Here is a 21,825-nt window from a genome sequence, read left to right on the forward strand (position 1 = left end):
AACGCCGCATTGAGGCAGTAATTTCTGCAAAAGGGGCCCAAACCAAGTACTGAGTACATATGCATGCTTATACTTTTCAGAGGTCCGATATTGTTCTATGTACAATTCTTGTTTTATTGATTGCATGTAATATTCTAATTTTCTGAGATTGTGGATTTGGGGTTTTCATGAGCTGTAAGCCATAATCATCACAATTATGACAAATCACGGCTTGAACTATCTTGCTTTGCATGTAATGAGTCTATCTCATATATTAGTTTCACCTTATATTTTATCTCTAAATATCACCCAAACCGTACACTCCGCTCCTATCAAGACCTCCTACCCTCTAGCTCCCTTATCTCCTCCTCCCATGCTCGTCTCCAAGACTTCTCCAGGGTGTCACCCATCCTCTGGAACTCCCTACCCCATTCTATCAGACTATCACCTACTCTACTTACCTTTAGGCGATCATTGAAAACCTATCTCTTCAGGGAAGCCTATCCCGCTCTCTGCTAATACTGGTATCCTCTACGCTTCCAAACAATCCATCCCCCACAGTTTAACTTATTGTACCACTCACCCCTCCCTCCTAGATTGTAAGCTCCAAGGAGCAGGGCCCTCAACTTCCTCTTGTATTGAACTGTATTGTTGCTGTATTGTCTCCCACTATAATGCAAAGCACTGAGCAAACTGTTGGTGCTAAATAAATCCTGTATAATAATAATAATAATATTTGGAACTGTTCATAATTCCCTCTCTCTTGACTAAGGCCCCAGTTCCAGATGAAGAAAAATAGCCCCAAAGCATGATGCTGCCACCACCATGCTTCACTGTGGGTATGGTGTTCTTTTGGTGATGTGCAGTGTTATGTATGCACCAAACACATCCTTTGGAATTATAGCCAAAAAGTTCAAGCTTGGTTTCATCAGACCATTTTCCCACATGCTTTTGGGAGACTTCAGATGTGTTTTTGCAAAATTTAGCCGGGCTTTGATGTTTTTCTTCGTAGGAAAAGGCTTCCATCTTTCCACTCTACCCCATAGCCCAGACATATGAAGAATATGGGAGATTGTTGTCACATGTACCACACAGCCAGTACTTGCCAGATTTTCCTGCAGCTCCTTTAATGTTGCTGTAGGCCTCTTGGCAGCCTCCCAGACCAGTTTTCTTCTTGTCTTTTCATCAATTTCGGAGGGACGTCCAGTTCTTGGTAATGATACTGTTGCATCATATTTTCTCCACTTGATGATGACTGACTTCACTGTGTTCCATGGTATATCTAATGCCTTGGAAATTCTTTTGTACCCTTCTCCTGACTGATACCTTTTAACAGTGAGATCCCTCTGATGCTTTGGAAGCTCTCTGCGGACCATGGCTTTTGCTGTAGGATGCGACTAAGAAAATGTCAGGAAAGACCTACTAGAACAGCTGAACTTTACTTGAGGTTAATCAGAGGCACTTTAAATGATGGCAGGTGTGTACTGACTCCTATTTAACATGATTTTGAATGTGATTGCCTAATTCTAAACACAGCCTTATCCTCAGTTATAAGAGGGTGTGCACACTTACGCAAGCACATTATTTTAGGTTTTTATTTTTTCTTCCCCCCCAAAAAGATTTCAGTTTGTTTTTCAATTGAGTTGTACAGTTTATAGGTCACATTAAACGTATAAAAAGTTCTGAAATGATTTATCTTTGTCTCATTTTAGGACATTGCAGAAATATGACACTTTATCAGGGGTCTGTAGCCTTTTTACAGACACAAAGGCTGTGCATGGTACCAGGTAAGCAGGTAGCAATATTTCCCCAATATGGGCAAGGCCAGTTGGTTGCTACCTGAAATGAAGGAAAGGAACACCGTGACCAAGGAGAGTGGCACAGTTATTATTTGCTTAAGTAAAAGCATCAAATAACAAGTAGAGAACATCTGCAAGGTGTTTGCTTAATGGTCTAAAAGCAATTTGGTGTCAGCGCCTCACTGGCACAGGCATCGCAGGTGCAAGAACTTTCACCTTAATTAATAAGGTCACCTCAATGTGTCGCCTTAATAAGGCTTACATTTCTGGAGCAGGATCTGCTTAGAGAGGGATGGCTGTTAGGTGGTGTAGTGGTCTAAATGGCACTTGGCAGACTGATGACTAAATTCTTGTCACAGCTCCAGAAATGGCGGAGCCAGCAGAGGTGTCCCTATTCTATCCCTCCTTGTCAGGAACTTTTCCCTAGGACTAGATGTGCTCTCCCTAAGCAGTGTGGATCCTGCCCCTACTCTATCCACTTTGCTAGTGAGGCAGTGCTATTTGTTAGTATTGTCCTCGCCAAAATGGCTGCTGAGATCATCCAGAGATGCAGTGTCCAATTGGATCACTACTCTCCTGGTGACGACTACGGAGGCTTCAGAGGAACAAAGTACCTCTCATCCTCCATTCCCTCTATACAGCAGTCAGCAAGACAGAGCCATCTACACAAGGGAGGGTAAATCGCACTTGCCTCCATCCAGACTATGAGATCTGTTTGCATAACATTCTAAAGTATGGAAAGCTGTGCATACATTGAAGCTTCTCTGTATTTAATTTTATTGTGGAACTACAAGGAATATTGAATTGAGTTAACACAGCTGTTGGCATTGCTGTGCTGTGATAGACTGTGTTTAATTTCAGCTCTGTCTAAACACCTGACTTTCTGCATAACCTGTGGTTGCGCACAGGCACAGTCACGCTGCACACATTTGCAGTAACTAATCTCAGTAAAGATCTGAGTACTCACTAGACATAGACCTTCAAAATGAAGCTGCTTTGCAATGTGTAGAGATATCTGCTAGACCTAAATGCACAGTTAGGCCTTCACTGAAGCTTAAATAGAATTATGAAACAAACAGTGCAGACGTGTTTAAATGAGAAGTACAGCCAAAGCACTTTTGGCTGTACTTCTGTGGATCACAGGAGTGCGGAAGCTCGCTGTCAGTTGATGTCACTCAGCCAGCCCAGGCTGGAGAAAGATTCCAACTTCAACATCGGCAACACCCCAGAGTCTGTAGCGGCACCTGGCTTAGCCTCTCATCTATTTTTACATATTTTGTTGTTTTTTAGTCCTTGGTGATCAAATTTACAAGGACATTAAATTTGAATTAGAATCCCATGTTGTTAATTATGATGCAGAATATATTTTTTTTTACTTTGCCATAATTGCTTGCTGTAGCTCAGGCAATATGAATAAATTCTAGGAGTTGTTTTATAGGTTTGCAGATTGTAGAGGAAAAGGTGATGCACAGCTTTGCCATATTTTGTTTTTTGTTCTATATTCAGTAATTATATAGCGTATTGCAGCTGTTCTATACTGAATGTGCATGCAGTGGAAGAAATACATAGTAAGTATGCCTTTGCTTTTTTTGTGGAGTTTTATAGTTTTTCACAATCTTCTGAAAGATGTATACTTCAGCTGTACTTGTATTTGAAAACTTTCAAAAGAATACCTTTTTTGGGTTCTATTTGGCCCATAATGCAACAGTCACTATACTAAAAAAAACAAAACACTCACATGCATACATTTCATAACAAGGTTATATATAACAAATGCTAACAAAAGCATTGATCTTTTTTCTGTGTCTGCGTATTTTCTGGACTCATACAACAATTAGATGTTTGACATTTGTGTTACAATAACTGTCACTGTAAGAGGAGGTAGGCAATATACTTGTAACTGATAATTTCTTATATGAAATAACTGAACTAAAAGTAAGCTGAAAATTAAACAAATCCCAACCTCGCCTTGCCCTCCATTTACATATGCACCACCACCACCCCATTTTGCATAGTATGCATTATATTTTGTGTATTTTACTTGCATGTTCTGTGTTATCGGAAGGGATTTTGGTTTTAAAACTGTATTTGGTTTGTGAGCTTAAAAACAAAGCATTGACATGAGGAGAGAAGTGCGAAGTTACAGATTGATAGGTCTACGTTTTTGTGGGTTTCTTTGACATGCGAATTTAGTAAAATTCCTGATTATTGGGGATATTATGTTTAAAATCAACTGTATATAAGGAAGCAGAAGACTATACAGATGGGGATTTTGAAGGTGCCAGAATCAATACTTCACAAAACCAATTTTATATAAAAATATAACAATTTTATTATGTAACAAAACATTAAAAAACACATAATCCAAGTGGTATTTTTACAAATCATCACATCAAATCAATGCAGCTTGAACATTAATGCAGTAACTTCATATTTCACCAGAATATGGCTTCTTCAGGAGTATTACAAATACTGCATAAGATATCTTTATGAATAAAGTACACAATTCATATTAAGCCATATTCTGGTGAAACGTTGAGCCAAAGGCCAGGTGCAATGCTTTGGCCAATCACAGCACATGATGACATCACAAGGGGACGGGGGTAACATCATCACAGTGTTTAAGAACTGTCATCCCGGCGCAGCTGTCAGATGGCTGGAATGGAGCAATTTTTGTTTTCTTTTTTTGGGTCGGTGGTGGCGGGCATTGTGATTGATGTTGAATCTACTTCAGGAGACACTTTTTTAATTTCTGTCTTTAATAAAGGACTTGTCAAAACTGTCTCCTGTCATGTTTTACTACACTTTTTTTGTGAATGAGTAGCATACTCATTTGCATGGTGGGGGATCTGGGGGCCAGGGTAGTGGGGAAGAGACCCTTGTCCCCATCAACATGGGGACAAGGTTCGTTGGGTTGACCCCACCCCCAAAGCACTCCCCACGTTGAGGACACGTGGCCTTGTATCGTTCGGGGTCTGGGAGCACTCGCTAGTTCCCCCCACTCTTTCCTGACCTGCCGGGCTGTATGCTCGGATAAGGGTCTGGTATAGATTTTGGGGGGACCTCCATGCCATTTTTTAAAAATGTTTGCCGTGGAGGTTCCCCTCAAAATCCATACCAGACCCGAAGGGCTTGGTAGGGATGGGAGGGGGAAGCCCATGCTGTTTTTTAAAAAATGTTTTAATAGTCGGTCAATGTCGACAATTCTTTTGACATTCAGCTGTCAGCGGGGAACCAGCCAGTAGAGCCTATAAAGATAAATTAATATTCTTCATGGGCAATCCCTTCGCCCACCTACTTATACTCACCTTTGCAAGTACATTCCCACGCTGGTCTAGTTGTCTGTAGGAGCATTAAGAAATCCTTGATACCGTAGTTTAGAATATGAAGGAGCGTATTACCTTTTCCTACTCCCAGGATCCGACTCCTGAACATGAGCCGTCAATTAACAGGAACAAACACTGTTATATAAGGACGAGAAAATTGTCATTAACCCTGTCTAACCTCCAATCCTAACAGACAGGAATATTGCACAGAGTTTGGACTCAGCATCCCATGTGACTGCTATGTGGTCATGTAGCTTTCAGAGTGTGGATAGGAGTGACAGTGAGCTTTGGATGTTCTTTACTTTAGGGTATGGTCTAGTACTGAGAGGAAGTGGGAGCTATGAGTAAGATCCCATAAAGGATAGGTCCAAAGAGTGCACCAATATTCAGAGGCATAACTAGCATGCAATGTATTGCTCAAAGATAACTTTGACCAACACAGCCTGCTATCCTTGTACTACACCCAGAGTTGAAATACCATTACAAGGGGTGGGGATTACCATGTTGACCAGTTAAACAGCTATTAATGCCATTGTGGCTTTTTTTCCAGAAAGCAAACAGACTGTGAACCTAACCTTTTTACTTTTACAAGCAACATTTAGCCTGTAGGGACAGCTCTAGCCATGAACTTTTTTCACCAGTCACTGTGAGACCAGTTTTCCTACTTAGCCTACTTAAGATAAGAACTTAAGATAAGAACTGTGGCCTTTATGGAACTGCAGTCCCTAAGTGCAAAGACAAGCAAAAGGTAGTGTGAACATTTTTATTCAGCTTGAGAGTACCACAGGTAGCCAATCAGAGGCTCTAACATTTTTATGGAGTGCTAGATTTAAAAAAATATATCAATGTTTGGGCTGTCAGGGCAACAACATTCATAAGATCCTCAAAGAGAAGTCACCAAGGTGTAGATGGGCGGGCCTCAACATTTTGCTATGAGGCCCCATGCTTTGTAAGTATGCCTCTGTATATGATAGACTTTTAGAATATTAAAAATAAGTATCACTTTCTAGGTATATTAACTGTTAAACACCTCTAACAATTTAAGAAAGTATACATATACAACATTTCTAATCAAAAAATATGTATTTGCTTAGCAAGGAAAAACACAGGAATGACATCTGACTTCAAATTCCAAAAATATTCTGAAACCCAACAAATACAATGTTTTTAAACAAAAAATTTTGAGATCATTTTATTTTTAATACATATATTAATTAGATGTAGAAGTATTCAATGTCATGGAGCGAAACAATGACACAATTCTCAAAGAGATAATTCTTCTTGGATTTTCGATGGATCCAAGAGTAAACATTTCACTTTTTGTTCTATTTTTTCTAATTTACTCCATAACTTTAATTGGAAATGTTCTTATAATATGCATAATTGTTGCCAACCTTCAACTTCACACCCCGATGTATTTTTTTCTCTGCATTTTATCCTTTGTAGACTTGTGCAATTCATCATCAATTGTACCACGTCTATTGCACGATTTACTGTCTCTTCAAAGAACAATTTCACTCGGAGCTTGTGCTGTACAGTTATACGTTGTCCTTCTTATGGGAGGTTCAGAATGTCTACTCCTGGCCATTATGGCTTATGACCGATTTGTTGCGATCTGCCGACCACTCCATTATCCTGTTATGATGAGGTGGAGTGTTTGCTATCGACTTACAGCCTTTTTGTGGATAACCAGCTTCTTGATGTTTGTCTTCCCACCACTTGTATCTCCCCTGCCACTGTGTAATCCAAACCAGATCAACCATTTTATGTGCGAGATTGTGGCTCTCATGAAAATAACATGTTCTCATATCCACGCACATGAGATTATTATGTTTGTGATTTGTTTTATTAGTATTCTTATACCCTTTGTGTTTATTATAGGGACGTATATTTGTATCATATCTTCTGTACTAAAGATTCGCTCAGCACAAAGGTCTAAGGCCTTTTCCACCTGTACCTCACATGTCACAGTGGTGGTTTTATTTTATGGGTCAGCAATGATAATGAACTTTGGTGGCTTCTCCTCCAACTCCAATAACCAAGGGAAGTATATCCCTGTTTTTTATAATATTATTTGCCCGATGTTAAACCCCATTATTTATAGTCTGAATAATAATGAAGTGAAGGAGAAATTGAGAAAGCCAAAATCTTTTTTGCTCCAAAGTTATGATAAATAAAATATTATGCACAGTATTCTTCCTTATCCAATACGATACCCTGCTTCTACAACAATAAATGAAAGCAAAGATCGTCAGCCCATATATATATATAGTTTCAGAATCTTTCCTATTTTTAGAACTTTAGCCATGTTGTAAAAATGTTATGTGACACTATTGAAAAGATTTTTTTCTATTCTCTCTGACTTCCATCAACTGCAGGAAAGTGAGGGGAGATCTATCTCATTGGGATTCAGACAGAAATATATGAAATGCAGAATATGGACAGCATGTCAGGAGACAAGCTTCAAACATTTCTTAAGTTCCATGTAACAGAAAATCACATTTCATAGCGGATTGATATTTTTTTTACTACATGAGATATAAGTCAATCTTGAAACATGAATTGCAGTGTGTAGGCTATTTTCTACATTTCAATTTGAAAATGGTACCACAGTCTTATAAATTAGGAATGCTTTCAAAAATAGAAGTGTTAATAGTTTACTTTTATCAATTAACAAAATGGAAAGAAAATGAATGGAAGAAAAATCCAAATCAAATTAATATTTGGTGTGAACACCCTTTACAGTAAAAAAGTATCAATTTCTCAATTCTTCTAGGTACATTTGCACACAGTTTTCGAAGGAACTTGGCAGGTAGGCTGTTCCAAACATCTTGGAGAACTAAATACATCAGTGGTTTATATAGTGAACTCGGTGTAGAGCTACTAACCCTGAGGTCATCACAGAGGACAAGGGGGCACTCTTTACATCTGGAGGAAAAGAAATTTAATCTCCAAACACGGAAAGGTTTCTTCACAATGAGAGCTGTGAAAATGTGGAATAGACTCCCTCAAGAGTTGGTTCTGCCCAGCTCAGTGGATTGCTATAAAAAAGGCCTGGATTATTTCTTAGATACACAGAATATAACTGGATACTAACATTTATAGGTAAAGTTGATCCAGGGAATATCCAATTGTCTCTCGGGGGGATCAGGAAGGAATTTTTTCCCCTCCAGAAGGAAATTGGATCATGCTTTCCTGTTTTTTTTCCTTCCTCTGGATCAACTGTGGGTATAGGATTATAACTTTTTTTTTTTTATGGTTGAACTGGATGGATTTTTGTCTTTTTCCAGCCAGACTAACTATGTAACTATGTAACTACAGATCTTCTGTGGATGTGGGCTGTCTCAAAACCTTCTGTCTCTCTTTGGTTCTTCTGCAACGTTTGCTCAATGTGATTATCCTGAAACCCATGAACCTTCAAAATTCTGAATATAAAGTCATGGAATTAAATGGACATCTGAAGTAGGTTCCAAAAAATGTATATTACAGTGGCAGTAAATTATGTAATATTGTGCAGGTTGGTTTAATAGCTTAGTATTAGCTTAGTAAGCCAATCATGCTTGCATGATGGTACATAAACTGTCTCTGTCTATTGGCCCTAAGCAGATTTGATTCCGAATATTTGATTTGGACCAAAATTCTTATTTAGATATCCTGAGCTAAATACAAATTTTAATGTTATTGTTGGGGATTCAGTTTCCCAAATGGTGTATGCTGTTTTTACCTTATATCTGGTTTTGTTGTTGCTTGGGCCCCCTAAGCTTAGGTACCAGACTTCTATCTAAGAATCCTTAGTACCATTTTAGGGCTTTCAGGATTCAAGTACCTGCTACTGGATTTTTTTCCCCAGACGACGTCCAAACATTTGCATTTTTGGCCTTTTTGTCTAACATCTAAGAATTAATGAATTTTGCCTAACCAGTACTGAAAACAAACACCTTTGCCTTAAATTCCTCCATAAAAATAACAGTGTACTGTAAGGATACTTAAGCACCCATATTCTGTAATCTCAAAGCTTTGTATCTGCAGTGTGAGATTTTCTTTGGATACAGCTTCGAGATGAAACAAGGGGAGCCAGTGAAATCATTCCTTTAGGATTCTAAATTTAACAAGGCTTCAATACTTTCTGAATTATAGCACAGATACAGTGAAATAATATATATTAAAAATAAAAAGAGCCTTTACCAGATCAGCGTTCGATTGTAATAAAAAGCCATGCAGTTGAACTTGGTAATAGCACATGGATTTGAAAACCCATCAAATTGGCAAATCTATAAATCATAATTTTTCCTTCTTCTCAAAATATGCATGTAGATTTTTCAAGTCTGCAGAGAATAATACAATTTGTAAGTTATGACTACCTGGGTTTAATATCAAGAAACTTTAATCTGATAAACTTTCAACTATCACGGGGCTTGCAAAATCAGTATTACCTACTTTTAATTTTTCAGATTCTGTGCTTTCCAAAAATATGTCGTTTTGGGTGGTCTTTTACAAACTTTCAAAGCCAAAAAGTGAAAATTTGCAAAAATTGTCTGGCCACATGAATGCAAGACTGGGAGGTAGGGTCTGGCAGTGAAAGGGTTAAAAGTCTTAGCTGTAGTTGGGCTTCAATTTGTTTGTTACTAGTTAAAGTCCATTTATTTCTATGCATCCATCTAAGTCTACCCTGTCAGGGTCCTGTAGACTCCACAGGGTGTGAGAAGAGATCTCCCCAAAGTAAAAGAAATCCCATTTTAAGCTGTCGATAGATTAGTCTTTTTTTGCGTTCAACCAGTGGCATCAACAAAAAAAAAACTGACTCTATTCCCCTATCCACACATTTGGAGGAATCCTCCCCGGTCTCTCATTGTAATCTAAGATCGAAAGGACATTTTCCAGCTAGGTGATTCCTGCAGAAGTGGGAGTGGGTACCTGCCAGAAATACAGAAATAGGTATCCGCTATCCGCTCCCCCCTAAAAGAAAGTGCCAAATGAGGGAAAGGGGGGAGGGGTGGAGGACATAAAGCATAACTTCCCTTTATAGGTGAACTTCTGCTTTAAATCACATATACTATATAATACTTTTCCCTCGTAATCAATGAAATTAAATGAAACAGTGCCAGAAAAGGCATTTGGAGATCTCACCCAAATCTGATAATTCAGTTGAGAGTCTAAGTCCAAGCCCCACAATAGTGTATTTGAAGCCTCTATTTACAGTATACGTTTTTTTGGTCCAACACTGTAGTCACTATACTCAATGCTGACAACCTATTGCTCTACGAGAAAGGAGGCAACAAAATGGCCATTTGCAGTTGTTTCCTTTGGGTTTCCTACACCCTTCAATTTTACCCTTAAATTTAATATCTAATTTCATTCTCTTTATATTTGTTTTAAGTACATAGAATTGAATTTATGTTTAACAAGATTTAAATATTTACTGTACTAACAATGCCTTAAAAATATTTAAACCTTAACATTAAAAAAATAAAAACTTACCTAAATATTGTGTTATTTAAATCTTGTCCATAACGGTTTTCATTTATCCTTTTTATTGCACATATATTATTATAAATCTATCACATTCCACTGGGCTCACTATGTAATGTTGAAGAAGTTTGTAAAGGTTATCCAACCCACTTCTTCAATTTAATGATTTATTTAGTTAATATAACATAGTGTGTATATATATATATATATATATATATATATATAAATCTCCCCATGCAGTGGATGTTACCACAAAACAATACATTAAACATCTTCCAGAGTCCTCATTTGTTCCACAGTTCTGTTTCCTCATCAAACAAGGCTGCTTCTGGTTCTCTCATTTTCCATTCTGTACTTTCACTCTGACTCTATAGTTATTAATACTCCCAGACTCAATGCTCTATTCAAAGTCTCACGAGTCTTCAATGGTCAAACATGTCAGATTTTAGGACAGCTTTACCAGTGTCATTTACCATTGTATACGGTCTATCTATCTATCTATCTATCTATCTATCTATCTATCTATCTACTGTATTGTCAAAAGTATCGGGACGCCTGCCTTACATGCACATGAACTTTAATGGTATCCTAGTCTTAGACCGTAGAGTTCAATATTGAGTTGGCCCCACCCTTTGCAGCTATAACAGCTTCAACTCTTCTGGGAAGGCTATCCACAATGTTTAGGAGCGTGTCTATAGGAATATTCCGAAAGTGCATTTGTGAGGTCAGGCAATGATGTCGGATGAGAAGGCCTGGCTCACAGTTTCCACTCTAATTCATCCCAAAGGTGTTCTATTGGGTTGTGGTCAGGACTCCTCCATCCCAAACTCGCTCATCCATGTGTTCATGGACCTTGCTTTGTGCACTGGTGCGTAGTCATGTTGGAACATGAAGGGACCATCCCCAAACTCTTCCCACAAAGCTGGGATCATGAAATTATCCAAAATGTCTTGGTATGCTGACGCCTTAAGAATACACTCCAGAGGGCATGGTGCTCTAGAAGTTCAAAAAATGGCTAAAATTTTAAACATACGTCTGGATTTTTATGGCCCAAAAATAGTCATAAATGTATTGTTCTTTTATTGACACAAGTATTGAAAACAATCACATCATAAAAACAACTTTATCGAAGACACACATTTTTTCAATGTTCCATATTCATAGAGTCATTGTATGTAAAGAACCTTTCCTATATGACTTTCCCCTGATTAGATATTACATTACATTCTTCAGATATATCCAACATCTCCAAAAGTCCACTCACATGAATTTCTTTGAAGAAAGGGGAACAGTTTTTTTTTCTTTCACAGACTAGTTTCTTCAGGGAGATAGGAAAAGGTTAATATTATGACAAGTATTAGAAGAAAGAATTAGAGACCAACCCAGTACCTTTGAAAGAGAAAAATGAAACCGACTGGAACTAAGGGACCAAGCCCAACCCAATCAATCCCACACTATATCCCCCCTCAACCAAACTTTTCACTTGGCACAATGCAGTCAGGCAAGTACCGTTCTCCTGGCAACCACCAAACTCAGACACGTCCACCACATTGCCAGAAAGAGAAGCGTGATTGGTCACTCCAGAGAACACGTCTCCACTGCTCTAGAGTCCAGTGGTGGCATGCTTTACACCACTGTATTCAACACTTTGCATTGCACTTGGTGATGTAAGACTTGGATGCAGCTTCTTGGCCATGGAAACCCATTCCATGAAGCTCTCTACGCACTGTTGTTGTGCTAATCTGAAGGCCACATGAAGTTTGGAGGTCTTTAGCTATTGACTCTGCAGACAGTTGGCGACTTCTGCTCACTGTGCACTTCAGCATGTGATGATCCCGTTCTGTAATTTTACGTGGCCTACCACTTTGTGGTTGTGTTGTTGTTGTTCCCAGTTGCTTACTCTTTGTTATAATACCACTAACAAATGACCGTGAAATATTTAGCAAGGAAATTTCATGGATGGACTTTTAGCACAGGTTGCCACCTATCACGGTACCGCACTTGAATTCACTGAGCTCCTGAGAGCGACCCATTCTTTCACAAATGTTTGTAGAAGCAGTCTGCATGCCTATGTTCTTGATTTTCTACATCTGCGGCCATGAAGGTGATTGGAACACCTGAATCCGATGATTTGTAGGATGTCCCAATACTTTTGGCAATATAGTGTATATACACTGCTCAAAAAAATTAAAGGAACACTTTGAAAACACATCAGATCTCCATGGGGAAAAATATCATTCTGGATACCTAAACTGATATGGACTGGGTAATGTGTTAGGATTGCAAAGATGCCCCATCGTTTGATGGAAATGAAAATTATCAACCTACAGAGGACTGAATTCAAAGACACCCTGAAAATCACAGTGAAAAAATTATGCAGCAGGCTAGTCCACTTTGCTGAAATTTCATTGCAGCAACTCAAAATGGTACTTAGTAGTTTGTATGGCCCCCATGTGCTTGTATGCATGCATGACAATGTCGGGGCATGCTCCTAATGAGATGATGAATGGTGTCCTGGGGTATTTCCTCTGAGATCTGGACCAAGACATCACTGAGCTCCTGGACAGTCTGAGGAGCAACCTGGCAGCATCAGATGGACCGAAACATGATATCCCAGAGGTGGTCTATTGGATTTATGTCAGATGAGCGTGGGGGCCATTCAATGGTATCAATTCCTTTATCCTACAGTAACTGCCTGCATACTCTCACCACATGAGGGCGGGCATTGTCGTGCACCAGGAAGAACCTAGGACCCACTGCACCAGTGTAGGGTCTGACAATGTGTCCAAGGGTCTCCAGAACCTTTCACTTTTGTCACATGTGCTCAGGGTGAAGCTGCTCTCATCTGTGAAAAGCACAGGGTGCCAGTAGCGGACCTGCCAGTTCTGGTGTTCAATGGCAAATGCTAATAGAGCTCTATTGTGCCGGGCAGTGAGCACAAGGCCTGCTAGAGGACGTTGGACCCTCAGGCCACCCTCTTGAAGTTTGTTTATGATTGGTCAGAGACATTCACACCAGTGGCCTGCTGGAGGTAATTTTGTAGGCCTCTAGCAGTGCTCATCCTGTTCCTCCCTGCACAAAGGAGCAGATACCAGTCTTGCTGATGGGCTAAGGACCTTCTATGGCCTTGTCCAGTTCTCCTAGAGTAACTGTTTCCTGGAATCTCCTCCATGCTCTTGAGACTGTGCTGGGAGACACAGCAAACCTTCTGGCAATGGTACATATTGATGTGCCATCCTGGAGGAGTTGGACTTCCTGTGCAACCTCTGTAGGGTCCAGGTATCGCCTCATGCTATCAGTAGTGACACTTACCCTAGCCAAATACAAAACTATTGAAAAACAGTCAGAATCGATGAGTAGGGAAAAAATGTCAGTGCCTCCACCTGTAAAACCATTCCTGTTTTGGGGGTCATCTCATTGTTGCCCATCCAGTGTACCTGTTGTTAATTTTAACAGCTGAAACTGATTAACAACCCCCTCTGCTACTTGAATGACCAGATCAATATCCCAGGAGTTTAATTGACTTGATACTATACTCTGATTAAAAAGTGTCTCTTTAATTTTTTTGAGCAAAGTATTTGTAGATTAGCTATTGGGAGCTGACCCCCTGAGATAAAATATCTGCCATATCCAGGGTGCTTTTATTTAAACAGATCTGATTGCCTCTAGAGAGATGATTCTGTTAAATTTCCACAGTTGATTACTCAGCAAAAAAACCATACTATTAAAAGAAGAATTGATTTTTCTGCGCCTTGGTCTTCTCTGCAGCAACACTATGTTGTCTGATTTGCCATTTAAAAGGTCAACCTAAAAGTGTTAGTTTAGATACACACTCACCGTCCACTTTATTCGGTACACCTGTTCAATTGCTTGGTAACACAAATTGCTAATCAGCCAATCATATGGCAGCAACTCAATGCATTTAGGCATCTAGACGTGGTGAAGACAACTTACTGAAGCTCAAGCCAAGCAGGATCGAGAAGAAAAGGGATTTAAGTGACTTTGAACGTGGGATGGTTGTTGGTGCCAGACGGGCTGGTCTGTGTATTTCAAAAACTCCTCATCTACTGGGATTTTCACACACAACCATCTCTAGGGTTTACTGAAAATGGTCCGAAAAATAGAAAATATCTATCTAGTGAGTAGCAGTTGTGTGGACGAAAATGCATTGTTGAGAGCAGAGGTCAGATGTGAATGGGCAGACTGGTTGCTGCGACATTCAGATGGTAGGGTCAGAATTTGGTGTAAACAACATGAAAGCATGGATCCATCCTGCCTTGTATCAACGGTTCAGGCTGGCGGTGGTGGTGTAATGGTGTGGGGGAGATTTTCTTGGCACTAGCAAGGTGTACCTAATAAAGTGGCCAGTGAACTTAGGTGGAACATGGTGGACTGAGTCAACCCCTGGCTTCTTTTATGTCTAAGATACTCCTACAGAGAGATCAACATAATACCTGACTCTGTTCCTGTCCACCTGAGAGATTTGGATTCATCTGCCCACCTTTGTGTGTCCCAGCAAATTCTGTTACATCCTCCATAATATAAGATAAAGACCAGGAGGGAAGGTTGGAGCCCCTCATAATGGGCACAGCAGGTGTGCAGAGCCCAGAATTCAGTGCCCAGATTGTTGGTAGGTTTAGTTCTCCAATATCTACCAAACAGTGAAATATCAGTGCTGGGTGGACCGATCCTTTAAATGAACAATGCAACAGATGTAACATTTCTATTTCCTCATTGTTTGCCGAATTTGCAAAAGCAGAGACTGGCAGCCCCAACCACAGTGAGATTTCTAGCTAGTGGCTGCACATAATGTGAATATTTCTTTCAAACTTCATTGTAATGGAAGGAAGACCACAATTTTGAAAAAAAAAAAGATAAAATTGCTACCATGCATTTTGCAACACTAACAATTGGTAGCTGCTACACATTTCCAAACTTAAAATTCAAGTATTGCTATCTTGCAAGATGGAATCCTGGGGGCATCCAGCACTTTGTTTCACGTACCTCCACTAAAAATGTGATTCTTTGCTTTGGAATTATCTTCATTTTCCCCAGAGCTTAAATTCAAACCATAGATATCTCCTTCCATAGGCATTTATTTTTGATGAGATATTTTCTAAGACACTTGTAAATGTACAGTATTTAGTTCAAATTGAGGGAATTTTTTTTCAAGAAATGAGATTCACTTTAAAAACGTAAATGTACAATCTGAATCTCTGCATCTAAGGACTAACTGTTTTAGGAAAGTTCTTTGCTGAAGAAGTTTTTTGTTGGGGAAGGGACCTGGTAATTTCAAGGAATTATTTTTTGAGGGTCGGTGAATTGGTGTGGAAGGGATTTACTAAAGTATTGTCACAATTGCCTGATTGTTGCCCATATATTGGCACATTTACCCATTTGTTTCCCGTATAAAATTCTAAGTGCTTGTAAATGTTTTAGGGGAAATAGCTTTGTTAGGAGAGGGGGTAGGGTTTTTTCTGGGGGTGTGGAGGAATTTTTATTTAGGGAAGGGAAAGGGGCAGAATTTGTAAATGGGAAGTTAACAACAAATTATCATAATTGCCTGTCTGTTGCCCACTTATTGTCACATTTGCCCATTTATAATAGAATTGAATAGGTTACTATAGTTGTGAAAATTCTCGTAAAACAGAATACAACTTGGGAAGTAAAGTAATGCATTGTGTTGTAATACTGTATATGTGTCTGAAGATCAAAAACAATCAACCCATATCAAATCTGATACAGTAGCCCATAAATGTTGCTATATGACAAAACTATATGAACAATATGAAATGTGCAATCATAAATAGTAGTGACTCAATTAATAGTCCAAATAAATGAAGAGGAAGTCTTTAATCCAATATCTTTCAGTGCAAAAGAGTGCCCAGTGGCATAAAAAGCTACAGCACCCACAATTAGTATGAAACGTAATCCTAGATAGAGCGAGTGACATCCCAATGTGGAAATAAGACATTCACGAAATCCTTCACCACTATGCACTCACCAGAACTTAAATAAAACAGGCTTGTAATAAAAATCCCCTCCTTAAAGGGCTGGCATGTAATCTTCCAGTGATGTGTCCTAAAAAGGAGAGCTCACCACACAGAGGCCAAGATGACCCAAGATGGAGGTATATAGTGTCTCCTGGTGCGTCCGGCAGCCCTTCTGCTGCAGGACGTGGGAGACGCCATGGTGGTGCAGGCTCATCTGCACCTGTGTTGCAGCAGTCGAGGGACTGCATCTGCGGGCCGCACAGGGCTGCCCGGGTGGATTTCAGAGTGGAGAATGGGTCGCGAGGTGATTACGTCACAGCCATGTACCGTAGTCGTGATGGTGGTTGGAGTCCTCAGGGTGTTCATCGTGCTGGGCGGAGGGGAGTGTCTGTGGTGCCCAGAGCTAGCGGAAGGTCTTCAGCCAGCAGAGTGCCAGGGGTTCGCAAGCACATGGAGGTCTGCTCTGAGGGAGAAGCTAGCAGCTCTGAGGAGGGGATCTGGAAGTGGGGACCCTGGAGGCAGTGGGGGAGGCTGGACCAGCAACTGGGAGGCTCCTTGCCCAGAGCAGACTGGTGAATGTGCATCCTCTTTACTGTCTTTCCTTTCTCCTGTAGTGTCTGTGGGGTCTGGGGGAGGGGGTCAGGGGTCGCTAGGGGCCATTGGTGGGTCCGGTAGCTCTGGTACGGTGCAAATGGGTAGCAACTTTTGGTCTTCACTGCATCACTTACTGTGCAGGTTGGAGGTAGAGATGCCGCAGGACTCCCCGCCGGTAACTACATGAGCTCCCCTGGGGGGCCGGGAGGCGGCGACGGAGGATGTTTCCTCCTTTCATGGCCCTCCTTTAATGTCCGTCACGAATACACAAACTGAAGAAGACATGCCAGGATCCCTGGCGACCACCGCTGGGAATCCGAAGGAGGGGGACAAGGATGCTGAATGGGTGCGACTAGTGGACTTGGTTAGGTGTGAGGTGTATGTGTGCTTCGAGGGGTCTCGGTGCTCATCTTAAGGTGGAAGTGCGTGAGAAGATATGGAAAGGTGAGTATGTGGAAATTTTTTCCTTGCTCCCACTGGAAAAATTTAATTTCGATAGGGTGAAGCCAGTTGAAAGCAGGAGAGAAGAGGAAGAGAAGAGGAGGTATCGGCTCATTCCCAGACGTTTGCCAATTGGTTGCAGGCATTCGTGATTCTGGCTAGTGTTATTGGGGAAAAGGCTCCAGAGCATTGTTTGGCCCTTTTATGCTATTTGGATGCCATTAGTGAGGCTCACAGGGTCTGTGGCGGGCTGGCTTGGCTCCACTATGACGAGCAATTTAGACAGCGTAAGGCTATTCGCCCCTCCATACGCTGGGATCACAGGGATATCAGCTTATGGATGAAGTTGATGACTTCATCCATATTCAGGTCTAGGGGTCAGTTTTTTCCTGTTGGGGGGGGCGGGGGGGCTGGCGGTACTTCCACCTCAGTATCGCCGGCCAAAAGAAAGAAGGGGTTTTGTTAGCTGTTCAATGACGTCACGTGTCGGTTTGGTAGCGCCTGCCGCTTTAAGCATGAATGCTCTGGTTGCAGAGGCAGCCATTCTCTTAGTTGGTGTTTTAAACAAGGAAAGAGACGTGCAGGTGATGTTGCTGGTAATGGGGAGGATGCCAGTACATTAGAAAAGTATAATTCCTTTCCTAAATAGGTATCCGGATCAGGTGGCTGCTCGTATCCTGGAATTGGGGTTTAGGGAGGGTTTTCGCATCCCGAGTCTGTTACAGGTGATTCCCCCGGTTTCCAAAAATGTATGTTCTTCGCTCCTTCACCCAGAGGCTGTGTCAAAGAAGCTTCACAGGGAGGTGGCTTTGGATCGCATGAGTGGCTTGTTCCCATCTCCGCTTATTCCGGGAATGGTGGTATCCCCGCTAGGTGTGGTTCCAAAGTTCAGGATGATTCACCATCTCTCATATCCGACTGGTGGCTCGGTGAATGATGGTATTGACCCACAGGATTGTGCGGTTACCTATACATCATTCGATTCCTCTGTTTCCTGGGTACATAAATGTGGTCAGGGAGCACTCATGGCTAAAGCTGATGTTGAATCAACGTTCCGTCTCCTTCCGGTCCATTTGTTGGGATGTCTTTGTCAAGGTTCTTACTTTCTTGATCGTTGCTTGCCAATGGGCTGTTCCATCTCGTGTGCCTTATTTGAGAAGTTTAGTTCATTTATCGAATGGGCAGTCAGGGATGTCTTCAGTCTTAACTCGGTTATCCACTATCTGAATTATTTTTTGTGTATTGGCCCGTTAGGGACAAGGGCTTGTGAGATTCTGCTGGGTACGCTGCAACATCTGGTGGACTATTTCAGCATTCCTTTGGATAAAACAGAGGTCCCGACTACGGAACAGTTTTTTTTTTGGGTATTACCATTGATTCCATGAACATGGAATGCAGATTGCCCATGGATAAACTGATGGCTCTTAGGATGGAAGTTGGACTTGTATGTGGTGGTCGGAGGATCTGATTGCGTGAACTACAGTCTCTGGTTGATAAATTGAATTTCACCTGCAGGATTATTCCCATTTTCAGTATTTTCTGTAGGCAGTTGGTGGCTGCTACGTTGGGGGTCCAGGCCCCCAGCCATTACTTCAGGCTGTTCAGTGAGCTTCGGGCTGATCTTCGTATTTGGGACATTTCTCTTGGATCTTTCAATGGCTGTTCTCTGTGGATGGATGGTCCATTCAGCAATGCTGATCTGGTTCTGTTCACAGACGTAGCTGGTTTGGCTGGCTACGGCGCGTATTTTCAGGGCTGCTGGAGTGCGGAAACATAGCCAGCTGAATGGCAAGACACTGTTATTTTGAGGAACCTGGTGCTCCTTGAACTCTTTACCATAGTTTTGGCAATAAAGATTTGGGGGGAGGCTTTTCAGAACAAGAGAGTGCGCTTCCACTGTGACAACATGGGGGTGGTATTGGCAATTAACATAGCTTATTCCCCTCCTGGCAGATGTTTTGTCTCATTTTCAGTGAGACAAGTTTTGCGTGTTGGCACTGGAAATGGAGCAACAGGGGTGTCAAGGTGGGGTCTGGCTGAGGGAGTGGTTAAGAAAATTGGCAGGTGGGAATCCAAGCAGTATAGAATATATGTCAGACCCCAATTTTTATAGTAAATGGGTGTGTTGTATTTCTTTCTGTCTGTATGTCTTCTGTTTTTTTTTTTATGTAGTTGGTTGCCGTATTGTACGGTCCAGTTAGTGCACAGATGTCCCCTGTTTTCTTTACAGATCCTCCCCGATCTCTCATCTGGATACTGGGGCATTCTTATGTATTCTTGGGGTCTAAGAGGGTGGAAGTCAGGCCCAATGGCAGGCAGCTGGGTGTCCCCATAGACCAGGGCAGGGTTAGATGGATTGGGGTTCTGGGTATGCTTTGCAGTGGGTAGTGCCCGAGGTGCATCGATTTGTCCTTCTGGATAGTCCTCCGGACATTCTGGTCTTACATGCAGGGGGCAATGATTTGGGTTTACGGTTCATGAGAGAGCATATTAGGGATGTGAAATTTGTTTTCCTGTGGCTTCGGTCGTACTTTCCAGGAATGATCATTGTGTGGTTGGACATTGTGGCCCGCATTTCCTGGTGTTTGACCAGGTCTGTGGAGCTGTTAAATAAGACCCCTATAAAGGTGAATAAGGAGGTGGGCAGATTCGTGACTAGGAATGGTGGCCCTGTGGTTCGGCATGTGGAGTTGGAGAAGAATTTGGGGCTGTACCTTAGAAGGGATGGAGTGCATCTTAACACTGTAGGCACAGATTTGTGGTTCTTAGGATTGCAAGATGGTATTTAGCGGGCTTTTCAGGTTTTGCAGTGGGCACAAGTGTAAGGTGTCACACTTGTGCCGTGGTGGCGGTTGGGATCCTTGACGGGTGTTTAAAACTTAGTATATTGGTAAAACGGTGGGACCCATCTCAGGTATGGAGTCCTCCGGTTGGTCTGGTTCAGTTTAGACTGACCGGGGGTTAAGGTTGGTAGGGGTCTGTAGTCAGTTAGGATAGTCCTAAGGCGGTGTTTGGTGGCTGGGGATAGAATCTAGTTTAATGGTCCCATGGACTCCAAAATGGTGTGAGGAGATGTCATCAAGGATCCACAAATGTTCTTGGAGCTGGATTGTTTATAATTGTGAACGTTTTTCTTGTTATTTATGGTTTTGGTTCAATAAAAGGCCGATTCTGCCATTTACTCCATTTTGGGTGTTGCTTTTATTTAACCACTTCCTGTCCGGACACTTTTACCCCTTCCTGTCCAGCGCAATTTTCAGCTTTCAGCGCTATCACATTTTGAATTACAATTGCGCGGTCATGCAACACTGTACCCATATGAATTTTTTACCATTTTTTTGAGACAGATAAAGCTTTATTTTGGTGGTATTTATTCACTGCTGGGATTTTTATTTTTTTTGCTATGTAAATGAAAAAGTCCAAAAATTTTGAAAAAAAGTGTTTTTCTTATAACATTTTGCAAATAAATAATCTTTCATCATAAATCTTGGTCAAAATGTATTCCGTTATCTTTTTAGCAAAAAAAATCCAAATTAGTTTATAACCAAAAATTATAATTTTTAAACATTTTTATTTTATTTTTTTACATTATTATTTATGTTTTTTTTTTTTTTTTACATACTGTCACCCTAGCAGTACAGTGTCACCATGGTGACACTGTACTACTTGTGGGGGGTGATGAAGATTTTTATTTTTTTTTACTACAGTGATTGCTTTTACATCCATATAGGATGTAAAATCAATCATTTCTCTTTCTCTCTGTCTGCACTCTTGCAGCCATTGAGAACTACTGAGTGAGCTGTGATTGGTCACAGCTTGTCACATGGTACAAGGCTGTTGTGAATAGCCTTGTACCATGTGACCTCTGTGATCATTCACAGATTTCACACGTAGTAAGCAATGATGTCACAAGTGACATCTTGCTTACTACTCTGCATGTGATCACTGATTGGCCTATCAGTGATCACATGATCGGGACCTCGTACAGAGGTCCCGTCCGACGATCGGTGTTTCACTGTGTCCGGTGGACACAGCGGGCACTGGATTGCGGTACTGCGCGCTGCAAAGGAGCGCGCACAGCTCGAAATGGCGGGTGCCATTTATGAACGGCAACCCGACCCGGAGTACCACCGTCCTGCCGTTTATAAACAGCAGGCGGACGGCAAGCGGTTAAGGAAATAGGGGGTGGAAATGGGGGGCAGTTTTCTAGTGGGCAGAGTCAAC

General features: G+C 41.2%; 1 protein-coding gene across 1 annotated transcript; it reads left to right on the plus strand.

The window, feature by feature from the left end:
- Window positions 1–6,342: 6,342 nt before the first annotated feature.
- Window positions 6,343–7,281, plus strand: LOC149455674 (olfactory receptor 2B6-like). Its single transcript, XM_089685975.1, has one exon. The coding sequence runs from the start codon at window positions 6,343–6,345 to the stop codon at window positions 7,279–7,281; it is 939 nt and encodes a 312-aa protein (XP_089542101.1).
- The last annotated feature ends 14,544 nt before the right edge of the window (window positions 7,282–21,825 follow it).

Source organism: Staurois parvus, unplaced genomic scaffold (genome assembly GCF_062004578.1).
Source record: "Staurois parvus isolate SC_StPar_1 unplaced genomic scaffold, SC_StPar_1.0 ptg000390l, whole genome shotgun sequence".
In the NCBI taxonomy this organism is placed as follows: Eukaryota; Metazoa; Chordata; class Amphibia; order Anura; family Ranidae; genus Staurois; species Staurois parvus.

Excerpts from the sequence above, each read along its gene's own strand:
- LOC149455674 (XM_089685975.1), top strand. The coding sequence starts at position 6,343 with ATGGAGCGAAACAATGACACAATTCTCAAAGAGATAATTCTTCTTGGA.